The sequence below is a fragment of the Dermacentor andersoni genome, chromosome 6 (assembly GCF_023375885.2).
Source record: "Dermacentor andersoni chromosome 6, qqDerAnde1_hic_scaffold, whole genome shotgun sequence".
Classification (NCBI taxonomy): Eukaryota; Metazoa; Arthropoda; class Arachnida; order Ixodida; family Ixodidae; genus Dermacentor; species Dermacentor andersoni.
Window position 1 is genome coordinate 4,083,177 of NC_092819.1, and position 17,225 is coordinate 4,100,401.

The 17,225-nt window shown below is 45.5% G+C and overlaps 1 protein-coding gene across 2 annotated transcripts in view; it reads right to left on the reverse strand.

Annotated features, from left to right (window-relative positions):
* Window positions 1-17,225, reverse strand: part of LOC126521606 (activating signal cointegrator 1 complex subunit 3-like) — a 414,950-nt gene that overhangs the window by 284,762 nt on the left and 112,963 nt on the right. For both annotated transcript variants that reach the window (XM_055065750.2, XM_055065751.2), the window contains 2 exons: window positions 13,042-13,182; window positions 11,106-11,270 (listed from right to left, as the gene is read on the reverse strand). In XM_055065750.2, the coding sequence (XP_054921725.1) occupies window positions 11,106-11,270; window positions 13,042-13,182 (306 nt within the window). The remainder of the gene's footprint in view (window positions 1-11,105; window positions 11,271-13,041; window positions 13,183-17,225) is intronic.

A 17,225-nucleotide genomic window follows, 5' to 3' on the forward strand; every position in this document is an offset into this window, starting at 1 on the left:
AGCTTGTCCGGTATTCCGGTAAAACACAGGTGGACGGGGCTTGGGGCAGAGGCGTAAATGTGAGCGGTCTGCATGGTGCAGCCACTTGGTGGCGCAGTGCTCAAACAGACAGAAGCAGCTAATATTGCATTAACCGAGCGTATTCTTCTTCGCTGCTGGTGTAAATTTTTGGCACTGGCGTAATCGTGTTGCTGTCAAAAATTTACACCCGCAACGCAACAAAGTAAAATACACTTGCTTACTGCAATATTAGCTGGTTCTTTCTGTTTCAGAACTGTGCCACCAGGTGGCTGCACCATGCAGACTGCTCACGTTTACACCTCCGCTCCAATGCCCAAACGCCCCAACGCCCCCCACCCCCCTGCGTTTTACCAGAATACCGGACAAGCTAAAGCTCTCTATTATAGTAATTGCACCAAACAGGCGATGCCACTGCAGTGCCGCTTTCAGTCGAAATGTTGTGCTAGCCGCAGAGGCACCGTCAAACGTTCAAGCCGAATGGGACTTCAGCATTGACGAGAGAAACGTCCATCGTTGGAGCGGTCAACGGGAGATGCTTTTCCCGTTTGCCACAACAAGGGGATGACAGCGATAAGGAAGGTAAGCGCGCGATAACAGAGAGGAGTTCACCAAGATCGCACTGCATTTCGAAACATACGAGCCGTGCAGCACTCTCTATGCATGCATGGGGGCGCGGATGTGAGCTTGCACGTGTCTGCAAGCGTATGAGGCTGCCAGTGATGATGACCTCGAGCTTGGCATGTTCACATTAAATAAATGCTGTTTTCATTTTGTGAACGCTGCCCTCACTTTTTTGTTCGGCCTACATTCGAGGTACGTTTTTTATTTTTTCTGGCTTCGGACATTCGGGGGTCGGCTTAGAATCGGGGTCGGCCTAGATTAGAGTAAATACAGTAATTGCACAGACTGCTCGGGAACAGTGCTGCTAGGGCTGGCTAATTCAGCAAATATGCGCATTTTGATATTGTTGGTGCAGCTTTCAGTTTTCAGATGATGCCTGTCTTTCATCGCTAAAATTCAAGCAGTAATAGTTGATGCACTATTTATTGCTCCTGTGTCGCCAAAGGTCCCCTTTTAGGCAGACCGGCTAGTGATGGTGCCCTCTGCACCATCAATTTAGAAGCAAAATTGGCAACGGAACCACCAGGCAGAGACAAACGCCACAAAACAAGCCTGCTCTGCAAAGAAGCAAGTGCCCCAGCGACCGCCCATCGTGCGCGCACAAGGGGACGCTGTGAATACATCAACCAGTTGGCTTGTCGACTGCAGTCCAACCAACCCAAGCGTTGCTACTACAACCATTCGTCTATAGCCCACGTGTCTGATTTCACACTCGATTGCTGATAAGGTCTACAAACGAAAGTACTAGCAGCAAGCTTTTCGTGATGGCTTATCACCAGTCCCTCCGCTGGCCAAAATGCTGATGCTGCTAGGCCTAACCAGCACCACTTCGTCGGGTGCAGGCAAACAAAGTCACGGTTTTGTGCCTAGTCAATATTGAGGCTACAATGTACAAGGTGGCCATGTTTGTGGAATCACACATGCTCTTCATGCCCAAAACACTGTGTGGCATCCGAAATTTTGGTTATTGCCGTTACACATTGTTGCTAGGGGTAGGTGCCGGTGCCACAGGAATCATGCAGGTCCAAAAAAAATCAGACACCAGAAAAATTGCTTGGTGATTGTGTTGGGGATTTTCGCTACCAGAGAATATGTTTTAAGGCAAGTGCAAACAAAAATTTGCTTCACTGTAACTGATACCGTATCGGATTTCGTATCCTGCGGCACCACCACTAGCCCCATAAACTTTATGTATAAGGACAACCAAGATTACGGACACGTTACAGCAAGTTGTGTGATAATTTGGGCCCCGACTGCACGACTATGTGCTAATATGGCCACCAAGTAAAGCAGAATAACAATATTTGTGTCTTGAGACTTCGCCGGCATGGTTGTCGTCCATGTTGCCGGCACTCCGCAGAACCTAAACTAGCGAAGCCTAGTTGATCTAGCAGTTGCCGATAAGATTTCAATGCATGCATTGACTGTACTTTTGTCTACCTGTAGCAACAGCATAACGGTTGAGAAATGGGCGGTGATATTGCAGCGTACTTTAAGAAAAGAGCGCTACGAAGATGCGGACTAAAAGAGGAACATGTACGATGAACAAAGCACTTGTTTGTCGTACAAGTGCCTTGTCCGTCGTCCTCTTTTAGTTCACGTCTTTGTAGCACTCTTTTCCTCAAGTACGCAAAACCAACTTGCCCACATCAAGCTTCTGCTGCTTCAGATTTTGCAGCGACGCCTTCCGCTTGATTCGAGGCCACTCACATAATCGGCTGTTCATGGACGACCGATCCCACTGAAGCCATCACTCTGATGACTGGCAAGGCATGAAAAAGATAGGCATAAATGGCATTGCTAGAAAATCGCGGCCACGGGATGTCCAGGCCAAGGGGAAGCGAGTGTGCGCAGAGCAATACATGTGGACAAACTTGGTCTGTACCCTTGAACGATCCCTTTCGAAGGATACTTTTATTTACGTGTTACTAGCACCGTACATGTCAACGGACGACAGCATTTCAGATTGTGATAACATGCTTGGCACTGTGCTAAAAAAGGATGCCACTCGCAGGCACCAGTGCATCTTGTGCTAGTCACCTTGCCAAGAATGCTGTCACTCTTGGACACCGATGCATCTTGTGCTACAGTAACACGAAATTGAAGGTACAGTAAACCCTCATTAACTCGAACTGTTCCCTGTTTCGTCGCGCTATGCGCACGACATGTTGACTGCAATTTTTTTGTTGTGTGAGTGTGTGGTGTGGTCAATAGACGACGACGATGTCCCGCCCCAAGCAGCGTAAATCTCTGATGTTGGAGAAAAAAGTCGTGCAATAATCAAGGAAGTGGAGAAAGCAGGAAGGTCCAAAACAAACATCGCCAAAGAATTCGGCATCCCCTTGTTGATGCTTTCGACAGTTCTAAAAAATCGGCAAAAGGTCTTGGATGGCTTCGAGCAAAGCTTTTCCAGCAAGCGGAAGTGGATTCGGGCCTCGAAATTCCTGGTTGTCGAAGCAGCACTCATGCTGTGGTGCCAGAATGTCAGGGCAGCCAATCTTCCCGACAACCTAAATTATGATGGAGAAGGCAGACGCTCTGGCGTTGCAGATAAGCCACACAGACTTCAATTGCAGGAATGGCTGGTTTGAACGATATGAAAAGAGAAATAATGTGGCCTCGAAGCCTATCCACGGCGAAAGCGGCACTGTTGATGAAGGGGCTGCAGACACCTGGCGCAACCACCGCCTTCACTGAGTTGCAAAAGGCTTACGTAAGCAAGGACATTTTCAGCCTCGACGAAGCATCACTGTTCTATAAGATGCTGCCTAGCCACACATACACGCCGAAGGGAGAAGCGTGCTCAGGCGCTAAGCAGTGCAAAGACCGAGTGACAATACTTTTTTGGGGCCAACTCCACCAGCGATGAAAAACTGCCGCTGCTTGTTATCGGTAAGTCGCTCAATCCAAGGTGCTTCTGAAATGCACGGCTCCCGAGAGATGCGACTTACCGCACCAATAAAACAACCTGGATGATTGCAGCGCTCTTCGAAGAGTATGAACAGGGTCATCCACTCTTAGGGTGAACACGACTCACCGTGGCCGCGCTCAGCAGGGCGCCAGTGCATCTGGCGTGGCGGTGCATCGAAGCGAAGCAGTGCAGGCGCACACGGACCCAGGGGAGGCGCTTCACATAATCTGCTACAGCGCTGAAGCGCGCCGCTCTGGCTTTGCTGTAAGGTACACTTCTCTAGACCCAGGTGACCGAGGGCTCGAGACGGCGTTGTTGGAAGGCGTGCCTCACTCACTGGAGCATTTCCCAGCTGGTTTTGTCTACAGCTTGCGAACAGCCTGCTTAGGCAATGTGCACGAACAGAAAAAAGCTTCTCACCACATAAATCACTTAGCATTTTTTTCATAAGTGATGAGGATAAAAATAGAGTCATTTTTCGCGCTCTTTATTAGGTTGGGGCCATTTTATTTTACTCTCACAGCACTCGGTGTAGTGCATATCGAGAAACCTATTAGGCGCGCTATTCTTGGTTGAAGTAATCACGTGATGAGCCTAGTGTGTCATTTCGTGCATGTCTTGATCCTAGAACGAATTTGCTTAATCGACCTAAGAAAACGACTGATACCTGCAATAAATTTCACAGAAAGTTAGAGAGCGATTGTTCAATCATGCGTCATCATGTTTGCCGTCAATTTTACCATTAAGGAGGGCTATTAAATTACTTCGACAGCAAATCCGCTGCTTTGCGACTCTCTTATTGACGCGTTAATGTCGCTGGTAGGGGTGCATAGAGCGCTTTAAGCGATGTAGGAAAGTGCTCTCCCCGGCATAGGAACTAATTTGGCGGCAATTTTACTGGCCCTTTCATCTTTCGAGATCCTATCAAAAAATAAAATTCATTTTTGTTGTCACAGTTCGGGTAAAATAACTGAAGCGGTGCCGGTCCTTTGACGGCTACCTAGCGCGAGAAGTCGCATTCTCATTTCGAGGAATCGTCAGTCATTTATTTGATTACATTGATTAGGTGGAGTAAAGCATGTGGTGCCGACGTTTCTTTGGTTGTTTGTTTTTTTCTCCTTGGAGTCAATGCACGCCGCATGTGAATGCTGTTTCTGTCCATATTGAATAGGTAATTGGAATGGAAAATCTATAATCTACATGTCTGTTTTCTAGCTTAAATTACATCTTTACGTCTTGCTGGGTAATGAAGTAGTAATTCGCTTCTATTTCAGTTCAGTACTTCCTGGGTATAGGCCATATGCATATTCTCACTAGCATATAATAATTCGTTAATTGTGCAGTATACGTCCTGAAGCGACACATGGCCTCTGCGTTACGCCGTAGAGGTTGGCACCGGATAAATTAGGAGAGTAGGAGGAATTGATTTCTCTTTTATTTTTTTATGGGGTAAGGGGGGGGGGGGGGCTAGGCTGAGTGATTAAATCCCAAATATGAATACGCCACAGGAACACTTGCCATGAACAAGCAATGCTGTTGCCGTTGCCATGAGGCCGGGCCAGTGTCGTCTGCTGACAGCATGCCGGTGGTCGGCAAACAGGCTGGCCATTTGCAAAAGCCAAGCCCGGCCCAAGCCAGATTGCTGTGGTCGGGCCAGTCTACTCTATATCTGATCGTAGGCGTCAGCCCTATCTACCGCCGAGTCCTTTTTTTTTTGCTTAGGTCATGCTACCCCATCTTAGCTTAATACTGTCACGTGGTCGTGACGTCAAAGAACACAGTAGCAATACTGTGAAAGGCAAAACTAGCTTTTATTGGGCAAACCTGTGCCCACAAAAACAGGCTACACTTATAGCACAACGATAGTGGCGAACACGGTCGGCGATCGTCGGAAATCTGCTCAGCGGGTCAAGCGTGTCGGCTTTTAAAGAACAGTCGTCGAATGTTCCAGACTAATCGTTCGGACCCGCGTGCCTTCCACAAAGTTCTACACCATTCGCGTCAGGTGATGAAATCAGATAACATAAGGTTCGGCGACAACAGACAGCGGATAAAAGCATCGATAACTTTCCAGAAACTTCGGATACATGCAGGCGCGTCCTACGCTGTGCGATTACATTTGTTAGGCGGCGAAACGTGGTTGCCTGATAAAGATAAGTACACGTGTCAATATGCTGATGTGGTGCAGCCAGCGGCTGCTCAAATGCGTGACTGGCTGCTTACGAGTTAAAAGATTCTGGGATGAATCATCAAATCAAAAGACACCAGAGGTGTTTTTCAATTTGACGAGTCATTAAACGTATTTCTGTCGACTTGCACAATGGATTGCATTTTGTTCGGTTGCTGGTTGCCATGGCACTTCGGCGATAAGAACGCTGTAACAGTGCAGGATAATTTCATTTCCCCAGTGCACTTTCGGAAACTAGCCATGTTGCAGGTACCGGAAAAAGAAAGACGACACATTGTAGATCTGTGCCTACAAAACTATTCGCAACGTGTTATATCAGAGATGACAAAAAGACCACTGAAAACTGTGAATAGAATCGTCCAGGCTTACAAGAAGAGTGGAATAATTGAGGATGCTCCCCGTAAACCGACAAAGAGTGACCACTGAAGCTGAAGACATGACCATTGTTCCGGCGGCCGTTGCAAACCCGACTTCCACCGTTCGAGAAATTAGGAACAGTCTCAAGCTGGGTGACGTCTCTGACACGACGATCAAGTGTCGCCTCTATGCGGCAGGCCTCAAGAGCAGAATGGCGGCGCAAAAGCCAATAGTGGGTGCGGCCAACAAAAAGAAGCGATTAGATTTCGCCCTGCAGCATGAACAGTAGACTGAAGACAAATGGAAAAAAGTCGTCTTCACAGACGGATAAATGGGATCTGTTGAACCGTGCTGGTACCATAAGAGTTTTGGAGTTTCAGCCGAGATGATACGTTTGTGTATTTCGTATTTGCTTTCTTCCAATTTTTTTTTTTCCGAAGTGGTAAACCAAAGAAAGTATCTGATTTACTAGCGCCGTACTGGACACACCAGGACGCACACATGAACAAATGTTTGCCTAAAAGGCCGCCGCGGTGTATCAGTAGTTACAGTGCTCGGCTGCTGACCCGAAAGATGTGGGTTCGACTGCGGTGGTCGCACTTCGTTGGAGGCAAAATGCTAGAGGCCCGTATGCGGTGTCAGTGCACGTTAAAGAACCCCAGGTGGTCGAAATTTTCCGGAACTCTCCACTATGGCATCTCTCATAGCACGAGTCGCTTTGGGATGTTAAACCCCACAAACCATAAATATTTGGCTGAAGCTGGGCACACATCATTATCTGTGTTGGTACTGCCATTCTAGGTTTAACGTCTTTATGCGACATCGACTATGAGGAACGCCAACATAGAGGGCTCAGTAAGAATCTAGGCCATCTGGGCAATCATTAACGTGTACTGATATCGCACAAATCAAGGGCGCCTTTACATTTCGCCTACATCCTAACGTGGCCCGCACGGCTAGCAGTAAATCCCGCGAACTTGTAAGCCACATTGTAATCTGTGATCATAAATGAAATCGCATGTACGGTCTTTGTTTATTCATCTCATATCACATTACGTGATAAGTGGAATATTTCACAGGAAATGCAGCGGCTGCCGTTCATTTGATTGTGCGGATGAGGTAATGCATAGCTTGTTAGGGCCCACCAAAGCACTATGAAAGGTCAGAAGTGTGTGTTCGTTCTTCATAGCGTTGAGTTTGTATATGCTCATTCAAAGAAGGTAATAATTTTTTTTTAGATATATGCCGCAGTTCATCCAGCGGGTCGCAGCCAGCGGTCGCTCTGCTGTGAGTGTCTGGGGCATCATAACAGCCGAAGGCCTTGGGCCCCTTGTTCGAATCCAAGGCTGCTTCAATGCGGACTTGTACTGCTCCATACTGGATGATGTGCTGCTGTCGTACCTTGTCGGTGGACCATTCCCGGACAGTGAATTTATTTCTCAGCACAACTCACCAATTCACAAAGCAAAAAAGGTCCGTGCCTACCTGGACGACCGTGACGTGGCAGTGCTCGAGTGGCCACCACAATCACCCGACATCAACGTCATCGAGAATGTTTGGGGCCGAATGACATTTTCTATGGCAAACCGACAACTCCACGCACTCTCAGCAAACGCACTTTGGACGGTTGTGGAAGAGAAGTGGGGGAAGCTTAGGTCGAACAAAAGTTTTTTCCGTTCCCAATACAGCTCCATGCCAACCCGAATGCGAGCCAAAATCAATGCTGGTGGAGAAGCGACTCGGTACTGAACAGACTAGAGTCTGAAGAAGAAGCTGCTCTGCAAAGTCACTGTCTGAGTGCACAAGACAGCAATAAAAGAAGACACACTTATAGACCAGAACACTCACAAATCTGTATGAAGGACTTGCACTAGCTCCACTGCTCCTCTCCTTATTTTACCTTTGGTTTCGACATTTCTTTTCAATCCTCCATGCTTTTCTTGAGGTGCACGACACCCTTACAGGTATCCTCTTCAAGTCAAGAGAGGTGGTGACTTCACTGAGTTTTATTTAGGGCTGAAATATTTCTCCCGTCTACAGGGAACTTCGCCACATGTTTTCGTCAACGTTTTCTTCCATGTCCAACTTGGCAGAAATGTTTTTGTTAATACGCTGTTACGGCGTAACCAAGAGTGGCGCCAGTCAGCAGACGATTTGACTTGTAGAGGTGAAATTGTTCTCGACAGCCATCTTGTTTATGAGTCGTTGTCTCTCTCGTAAATATTGTGAACACACATTTATATGTGACTTCTGCAACGTAACAATATGTCACTGAACACAACTTAATGTATGTTCGAAAACTGACGCATCAATTATAGATTTTTTTACTCATAGCATGTATTAAAAATTTACAGAAACAGCATTCGCATGTTGCGTGGATTGACTCTAAGGATACGAAAAAAAAAAAAGAAACGTCGGCGCCAAATGTTTTACTCCACCTAATCAACGTAATCAAATAATTTACCGACGATTCCTCTAAATGAGAATGCGACTTCTTGCGCCAGGTAGCCGTCAAAGGACAGGCACCGTTTCGGTGATTTTACCCAAACTATGACAAGAAAAATGAATTTTTTTTTTTTTTATAGGATCTTGAAAGATGAAACAGGGAAGTAAAATTGCCGCCAAATCTGTTCCTATGCTGGGGAGAGCACTTTCCTACATCACGTAAAGAGCTCCATGCACCCCTACCAGTGACATTAACGCGTCAATAAGAGAGTCGCGAAGCAGCGGATGTCACTTCTGAGTTGCTGTCGAAGTAATATTATTGCCCTCCTTAATGGTAAAATTGATGGCAAACATGATGATGCATGATTGAATAATCGCTCTGTAAGCACACAAGGCGGCATTGCGGGAAGGCGCGCCTTCTCGCAATGCCGCCTTCGGCGCTCGGTCCCTTGGTTCTAGCAAAGTATACCTTACAGCAAAGCCAGAGCGGTGTGCTCCAGCGTTGTAGCAGACGACGTGAAGCACCTCCTCTAGGTCCGTGTGTGCCTGCACCACTTCGCTTCGATGCGCCACCGAGCCGGACACACTGGCACCCCACGGAGCGCAGCCACGGTGAGCCGTGTTCGCCCTCAGAGTGGACGACCCTGTACATGCTCTTAACTGCGAAATGGCTAGGAACGGCCGGAAAGTGTTGTTTGTTGTGGCCAACTGCCCCGGTCACAGAAAAATCAACAACTTGGAGGCAGTCACGCTGGAGTTCCTGCCTGCTAATATGACGTCCGTGCTCCAGCCAATGGACCAAGGAGTCACTGAGGTTGCTTGCAAGTTCTACAGGAAGAGCCTCCTGCACCGAATTTTGTGTTCTTGCGACAATTGCAAGAAGTATGAAATAGATTTGCTGGGTGCAGTCCACCTGATCGCCGAAGCCTGGTGACAAGTACTTCCATTGATGATTGCTAATTGTTTCGCGCACGCAGGATTTTCGCACGCCGAGAAATCGCTGGAGCCAGACACTGACGAGTAAAGTGATTGTGATGAACTTTGCAATGAAGTTCGCAAAGCTACCGGCTGCGCCAGCGATGCCAAAGACTAAATCACTTTTGAAGAGTACGCGCTTTACGACATGGATGTGCTCATTACCGGTATGTTGTCCGATGCCGATGCCGACATTGTTGAAATGGCAGTGAACGACGGTGATCACGCTGATGAAGAACAACTTAGAGAAGTGCTGACAACTGCAGAAACAAGAAACTTGCTACGCCTGCTCCGCAACAAAGTTGAATGCAGCGGCGACGAACAACGGCTCATGCGGTGTGTTCAGCAGCTCGAGGATGCTTTTCTCGCGCCGAGTGCCAACGCAAAGCAGGCAAGCATCACCCAGTTCTTCTTTCCAAAATAATAAAATTCAGTTTTTCCTGGGAATTCTGGGTTTATTACAGAAGCTCCCCTCGTGCTGTGGAGCGTTTGTAAGCAGTGCTGGTTGTTACTGGCTCTTTCAGTGACCCGGTCACTGAAATTTTCGGCATTTTGCTTAACTCGAAACTCCGCTTATCTAGAAATTTTTCCAGGATTTTACTACTTCGAGTTAACGAGGGTTTACTGTATCTCTGAAAGTGACGATTCAAGAATATGGCACACCTTTTTTGTCCACTTGTGAAATAAAGTCACTTTTTGGGTAGATCAGTATTTCAGACTTCCAATAATTCGAATGTTTGGTGGTCCCCTCAAGTTCGAATTATTTGGTCAGTGACTGTACCAGAATACTTCATTCAAATAAGGCATGACCAACCAAATTCCATATTTACTTTACATGGAGTTTTTACTGTATACTGTGCACACAAAAAAAAAAGCTTTTATACTTAAATGTTAAAACTTCAAATATTTCATTTCATATTTCTCTGCACTTTTTAAACCTGCAATAAAGAAGGTCAACCATGAGAGGCCGCATTTATTTAAAAAAAATCATCCTCCAAAAGGTTAACAATGGAGCCGCTCTATTGCCCTTATTCTTCTCACTCATTTACATTAAGGGAAAGTGTAAAAAGAAAATGGAGATGTGTGCATGCCACATACAGGCAGTTCAATGTAATATCAAGCGAATGACTGAAAAGGCACTAGAAGAACCAAGCAATGACAACGGTGGCATTTGCTGCCATTCTTTCATTTGCACAGACTCAAGTTTACACACACTTTACATAAACTCAAGTTTACATAGACTTCCACTGAGCTGTCCCAAAACTGTAATAGCACACACACTGTTGATGTATTCCGCATGTGTCACTTCACAAGCTACGCGACACCTTTAGGTGAGTGAAAAGCATTTAGGCAAAAGAGAATTCTTTTTGTGACACTCCTTGAACACAGTAGCACGCAAAGTCAAAGTTATCATAATTAGAAAGGTGAAGTGCAGCAAACCAAAACGAGGGCTAGACAGACGATGTCGTTTTTTTGGCCCCTTCACCTTTAAAAGTATGCTTCAACAACTGGTGCAAGAGTATTAAGTTGTTACACTGCCAAGTGAGTGCCCTCAATGCATGCTTACACCACTTCAGCAGTGCCCACCTGTCTCAATGTCCGTGCAACAAGTGCTTCAAGGACAGGGCCTCGGTCTCCATGAAGCAGATGGACTTCATCCAAAATTAGCAGCTTGACAATCTGGTTGAGCGCAATGTCTCCAGTGGACTTTCGTGTGACCACATCCCACTTCTCAGGTGTTGTCACCAGCATCTGAAGCAATAAACATCAGCTGCTACTAAATGGTGTGCTTCAATAGAAACTAAGGCCAGCTTGCAAGCTGACTGCAAAGTCACGCAAGGTACTTTGCATATTTTTGAAATGAGAGTAGGCCTCATGGGAGTAACCTGCAACTTATAAAACATAAATGTGAAAAAGAATGCTCACAATGCACTAGAACACAAGAGTAAGGTTTGATTTGATTTATGCAGTCTGCATAAGGTATTTGCATACTTTTAAATTATCATCAATGGTTTCTGCAACACTTTTCTTTTACTTTATGCAGCAGAAGAGACTTCAAAATCCCGAGTAGCAAAAGTTTTTATGTCTAAGGGCAAACTAACTTGCAAAAATATTTTTGCACACCTAACCGCTGCTGCTTCAACAGGCGATTGCAACCAAATTTAGAATTTGGTGTTGCGTCAACGGAGATCTATTCGCAGCACATATGCAGCTCTAGGAAATCTGAGAAAGCACCTTGCCAACGAACGCTACAGTATGGGGGACAATCTAATGGTACCAACTTTCTTCATGGCTGGTGCTTCTCTGACATCATGAATGTGGATCATGTCAAAGAAATTGAGTGAGATAGCATGTAGTGCCTCAAATTTCAGCAGTAGTATAACTCAAAAGGCAGAGAAACTGCAGATATGTTGAAATAATTAGGCATGTTGGCACTGGAGTCCTGGAGTCCTGGAGATGTTGGCACTGGAGTCCATCAGAACAACCGTAGCTGCAGCCCTATAGGCCAGTCAGACCAGACAACAAGAGAGTGGAATGTGAGAGTGTTCGGAATAACGGTACACTTTTAGGGAACATACGAGCAATGCAGGTTTGAAAAACTGGTTGGTGGCTGTACACAATTTCTGTAGCTTGTATTGGCTATAGCCATATGAAACGTAATGAGACTCACTCACGAGAACTATCTATTGTACATGTTTTCAAGTGTGCATTTGTTCATTCCAAATACAGAGACTTCCAAGTGAAGAGAATACTAAACAACACAATACATTTGACCAAACCATCCAACATGTTGCACATTTGCAAGAGCCTAGCAAGCTGTTGTGTCCTACAATAAACATCCCAAGGAAACTCTGCTGCACAGGACATAAATGTTGGGCACCTCTACAGCAGGAGCACTGTCTTAGAATGGAACAGCAGAGCACAAACACTTGGATGAAGCAGATGACGAGATTGGCGCTAGGCCAACGGCACTTGCACAAATAACTGCTTCTCACACTCTCAGCGATGGGTTTTCAGTAAGCAGCAAGGACAGACTTTTATCGGCAGAGCCGGCACTCCATAAAATCTTACTCTGTGAGCCAGACTATGCAGCAGCGCTGCCACAAAGCAGACAAGCCTAGCTCTTGCAGTGAAATTTGCAGTGACTAAGACACACAACCTCCTAGAGGAACTGTAGTGATTATGCTTGAGCCAGTTAGCCTGGTGATTTGTGCAATGAGTACCCGCTGTGAATAAGGTCTAACCAATACTAGCAGCGGTAATGGTAAATGGCAATGGTAAATGACACCTTGAAAAATCTGCTTTGCTGTTGTCTGCTCTTGCGCTTGTCAGACTACCAAGACAAAATCTTACATTTAACAGCCACAAGGGTCTCTATCAGGACATATGCAAGAAACCAGCCAAACTTCCTTCCCTATAAAACTAGAACTTTGTTCAGGTGACATTTTTGTCAAATTTATGCCCACCACAAATTCCACAAAAGGCCTAAAAAGCAAAATGAACTTCACAAAAACAAACTCACGTGTGTCTTCATTATTTCAGCCTTGCTTAGCTGCATGTCACCAGTCAATTCTCGAACAACAACACCTAGAGACTCAAGTCGCTTGCCAAAGTTGCGAACCATCTCAGCGGCAAGGGCCTTCATAGGAGCCACGTAGACAACCTGGAAAAAAATACTAATATAATACTGTAACTGAAACCAAGCCAATGAATTCCTCAACCAGCTTGCAAAGACATCTTTGTCCACCACTGCTTCAAAAACAACCATTCTTCACATTTAAGCCACCATTTAAGCCACCAGGGCATTGTGTGTGGCAACTAAAGCTGAAGCAGTCTGGGTGGTCGCGAAGCCACAGTGGCTATGGCATTCAGTCACTTAGCATGAGGTCCCATGTCTATAACTGCCAGCCAGTGCAAAGCACTTGTTCACTTTAGTTTAGGCACATATTAAAATAAATCCAAAGCTAGTCCTGCCAACGTTAACATTGGAAAAATAATAAAAATTACTTCAGATAATGACTGCATGTTTTGTAGGGACTCTGTAAACATACACCCTGCGCTATAGTCACAACAAGAAAGATTTGTAACACAGATAAAAAGAAATACTATTCATAAAATATTCACACAACAGCGATTACAATATATGTCAATATACGTCCATAGGTCAATAAGTCAGCGTATCTTATACATTGACGAGGGCGGTGGGGGTGCTGCAGATGGGCAAGAGCAATCGAAAAGGTGAGAAAGAGATCACAGTCTGGAAAATCGGTCATCAAATGTACCGTATTTACTGACACAATGATCACACTTTTTTGTCAGAAAAATTGACGCAAATGCAGGGGTGTGATCATTACACGAGTTAAATTTCCCGCGAAAAAAAAAAATTTTTTTTCCGTCCCGCATTTGCTGCGGGATGCGGGTGCTGGACACCAAAACAAAGATGGTGGCCGGCAGAGCAAGCCATAGAGTTTCTCACTACATTACTTAGAGGGAAATCTGGCGCTGCTGCGCTGTGGTATGCATGGGAATGCTGGTATATTGTGACTTCGGATTGGCATCGTTCTCGTAGAGACAGGACACCTTGAAGACGCGTTTGGCAAGTACCGTTCCGTCTGTCACAATGATCCATTTTCTACTAAAACAGCACATGAAAAGCTGTTTTAGCTTTATTATTACGCGAAAACATGTTTTGTTTAACTATGAGAACTTGTTATTGCGCGTACGACTACATGTCACGTAAAAAGTATCAGCGGGCCGCTAAAGTTGGAAGACAGACGACAAGGTTCGCGCTTGCTTTGAAATAGTTGGTCGTCTGTTCTTGCTTTTCTTCGCTTGGTCATGCATTGTGGGTGAGTAAAGATGTAATATGCGTGAATGGAAACATTTTATGAAGATTTCACTTTGAGAACGCATTATTTGCATAGCCATATCCACGTTTTAGACGAAGCCTCTTACAACACCAGCCAACACGAGCCTCGCAGACACACATACCGTCATTCCCATGACGGCATGGTGCCCCCTTAAGAAACTCCCATAGACGGTGGCGCCAGACTACCCTCTAGGTGTTATAGTGAGAAACTCTATGGAGCAAGCCGAACGCATTTTTTTTTTTTCTTGTCGTGAGTACATTACGTGCATTGAAACAGTTTCTTCCGTATCAGTGATGAATAATATCGTTAATATCGGCAAGTTTGCGACAATAACGTAGCCATGTCCACTTTGAGGGGACAGATGGGCGCGCTTAGGTGCCAGGGCCATAGAAACACATGGCAGGTGCGCTGCGGAAACTGTGGCATTTGTCTTCACTGCTATCCTAATGCGGCACGTTTCTGCTAAGGGTTGGTGAATATCTTAGCTGCATTACAAGCGTCAACGTACGAATGGGGTATACTTTAACGTATCAGTGTAAACGTGGCTACTGTCATTGCCGCACGCGATTTGTTGTGTGCCCACAAGTGCAGATGAAAAGAATCGAAAAACGCCCTTTTTGTTTTTGTTGATTACAACCATTATAAAGCCAAGCCACAATAAAGGCAAGTTTGGTCGTACCTCTTTTTGTCATGGAAGTGCGGAAAGTGATGAAAGCAATGAAATGAGGCATCTACTTAAGAATGTTTGGTGCGCGCAGACCGCTTGTCTTGTCTATAAGAGTCGTTCGCGTAGCATTCGACAGATGGTAAGCGCAATCAATATTAGCTAGACTTGGAACACGACATATCGCTGCGGCAAGTTCGGGGTGCGATCATTACACGGGAAATAAAAAAATCAAATTTTGACGACAAAACTCAGGGGTGCGATCATTACGCGAGTGCGATCATTATGCGAATAAATACGGTATTCGTATTCTTTTAAAATCCAGTTTTGCCTTTAACCTAAAGCAAACTAGAAATTTTGAAATCATTGGTGTTAATACAACAATTGCAAACAAGTTTGAAAGTTTGTCATTTTATGCTAAAATCGTAAAAGTTGACATAAATAATCAGTATAGAATAATAGTACATCGCATCAACATAAGTACTGTGGGGTTCTCACGCATTCTCTTGGGACAAAGGAACAACAACACAGTAGTGCAACCAATCACAAGAGAATTTATTGCACCTTTCATAGACTAGTGCCTGCTAGCCAAGTTGCTATCCACAAAACATGCCGATGGGCACGTGACAAATCGCTTAAGTCCGACTCACTGTGACCGGATAATGAGCGAATATGTTCGCCCCATGCTGGGCACCAACACCTGGTCGTTCGTGCGTGCGGTCACGCGAACGATGGCGCGTTTGAACAATCGTGTTCGTCCATTCCAGGGTAGGCTCTGCGAGACGGTCTCGCAGAAGCATGGATCGGCGCACGCGCAGAACGTCCATGCTGCTTGCCGACCCCGAGCCAAAGAGGAAGAGCCTTCTCTTTTTTGCACCGAAGTAACCCCACCGTTAGGTGGCATTAGCAGTGCAACACTCGCGCCATCTCTCGTACTGCGCTTCAAGCAGACCGACTGCCGCTGGTACCAAGCCACGCAGCGAAGCCGGATTACAGGAGACGGGAGCTATGCAGGAAAACAACATACCAAGGAACGCATGAGAGTCACGCATCCCCTAAATACATAATATTAATATGTGTCCCATGCAAATGCAAATACTGGCTATTATTGAGGCTTTGATTAGTAGCAATCACCGATTACTTCTGGTACATGGTACAGGCCTCGTAGCCCTAGAGGAAAACGCAACATAGGGTTGCACCCGAGCTATCCATACCATCAGATAGTGTAAACAGTGCAGCACTCACACCATCTGTCACATAACCATGCGACTACAACACTAGCTCCTGCCATCACGTGTCAAGCAGGCAAGCTGAACCTCAGGATACACATACGTCGTGCAGGGGAGAAGAACGTCGGGAAATGCGAGTGAGTTGAGCAGTCCCCACACGCTTTATATGACTCTCGTATGGCACCTCTTAAAACACTGATCGGGCTTTCTTTTAGGATGCGAAATTTCCGCAGAAAAGGAACAGAGTGAAATGAGGGGAAGGTTGTTATTTACAATATTCATTCAAAGAAGAAGCAAAAGCATGTAGCAACAACACCTAGCTGTAAAGTTAACACACAGATTTCCAGTACATCAGAACAATCGTATATGGAAACTGAACCTGAACCTGTCAATCTTTAATTGCCGAACTCTGTCCAGTGAGGCTAGCTTAGCAGTACTGCTCAAGGAACAATCAGACATTGTTTGGGATATCATCGGCCTTAGTGAGATTAGAAGAAATGGCGAGGCTTATATGTTGCTGAATAACAGCCATGTCCTCTGCTATAGAGGTCTCCCTGATCAGAAGCAATACGGAGTAGGATTCTTAATCCACAAGGACATAGCGGGCAACATTGATGAATTCTACAGCATTAATGAGAGGGTAGGCATAGTCGTAATCAAACTTAATAAGAAGTATAGATTAAAGGTAGTACAAGCGTACACTCCAATATCCAGCCACGACAATCAGGAAGTACACCAGTTTTATGAAGATGTTGAATTTGCGATGAGAAGAGTGAAAACTCGGTATACAATAGTAATGGGTGACTTCAATGCAAGAGTGGGGAAAAAGCAGGCTGGTGAACAAGCAATTGGCAACTAGGGTGTCGATTCTGGGAATGCTAGGGGAGATATGCTGGTAGAATTCGCAGAAAGGAATAAGCTAAGAATAATGAACACCTTTTTC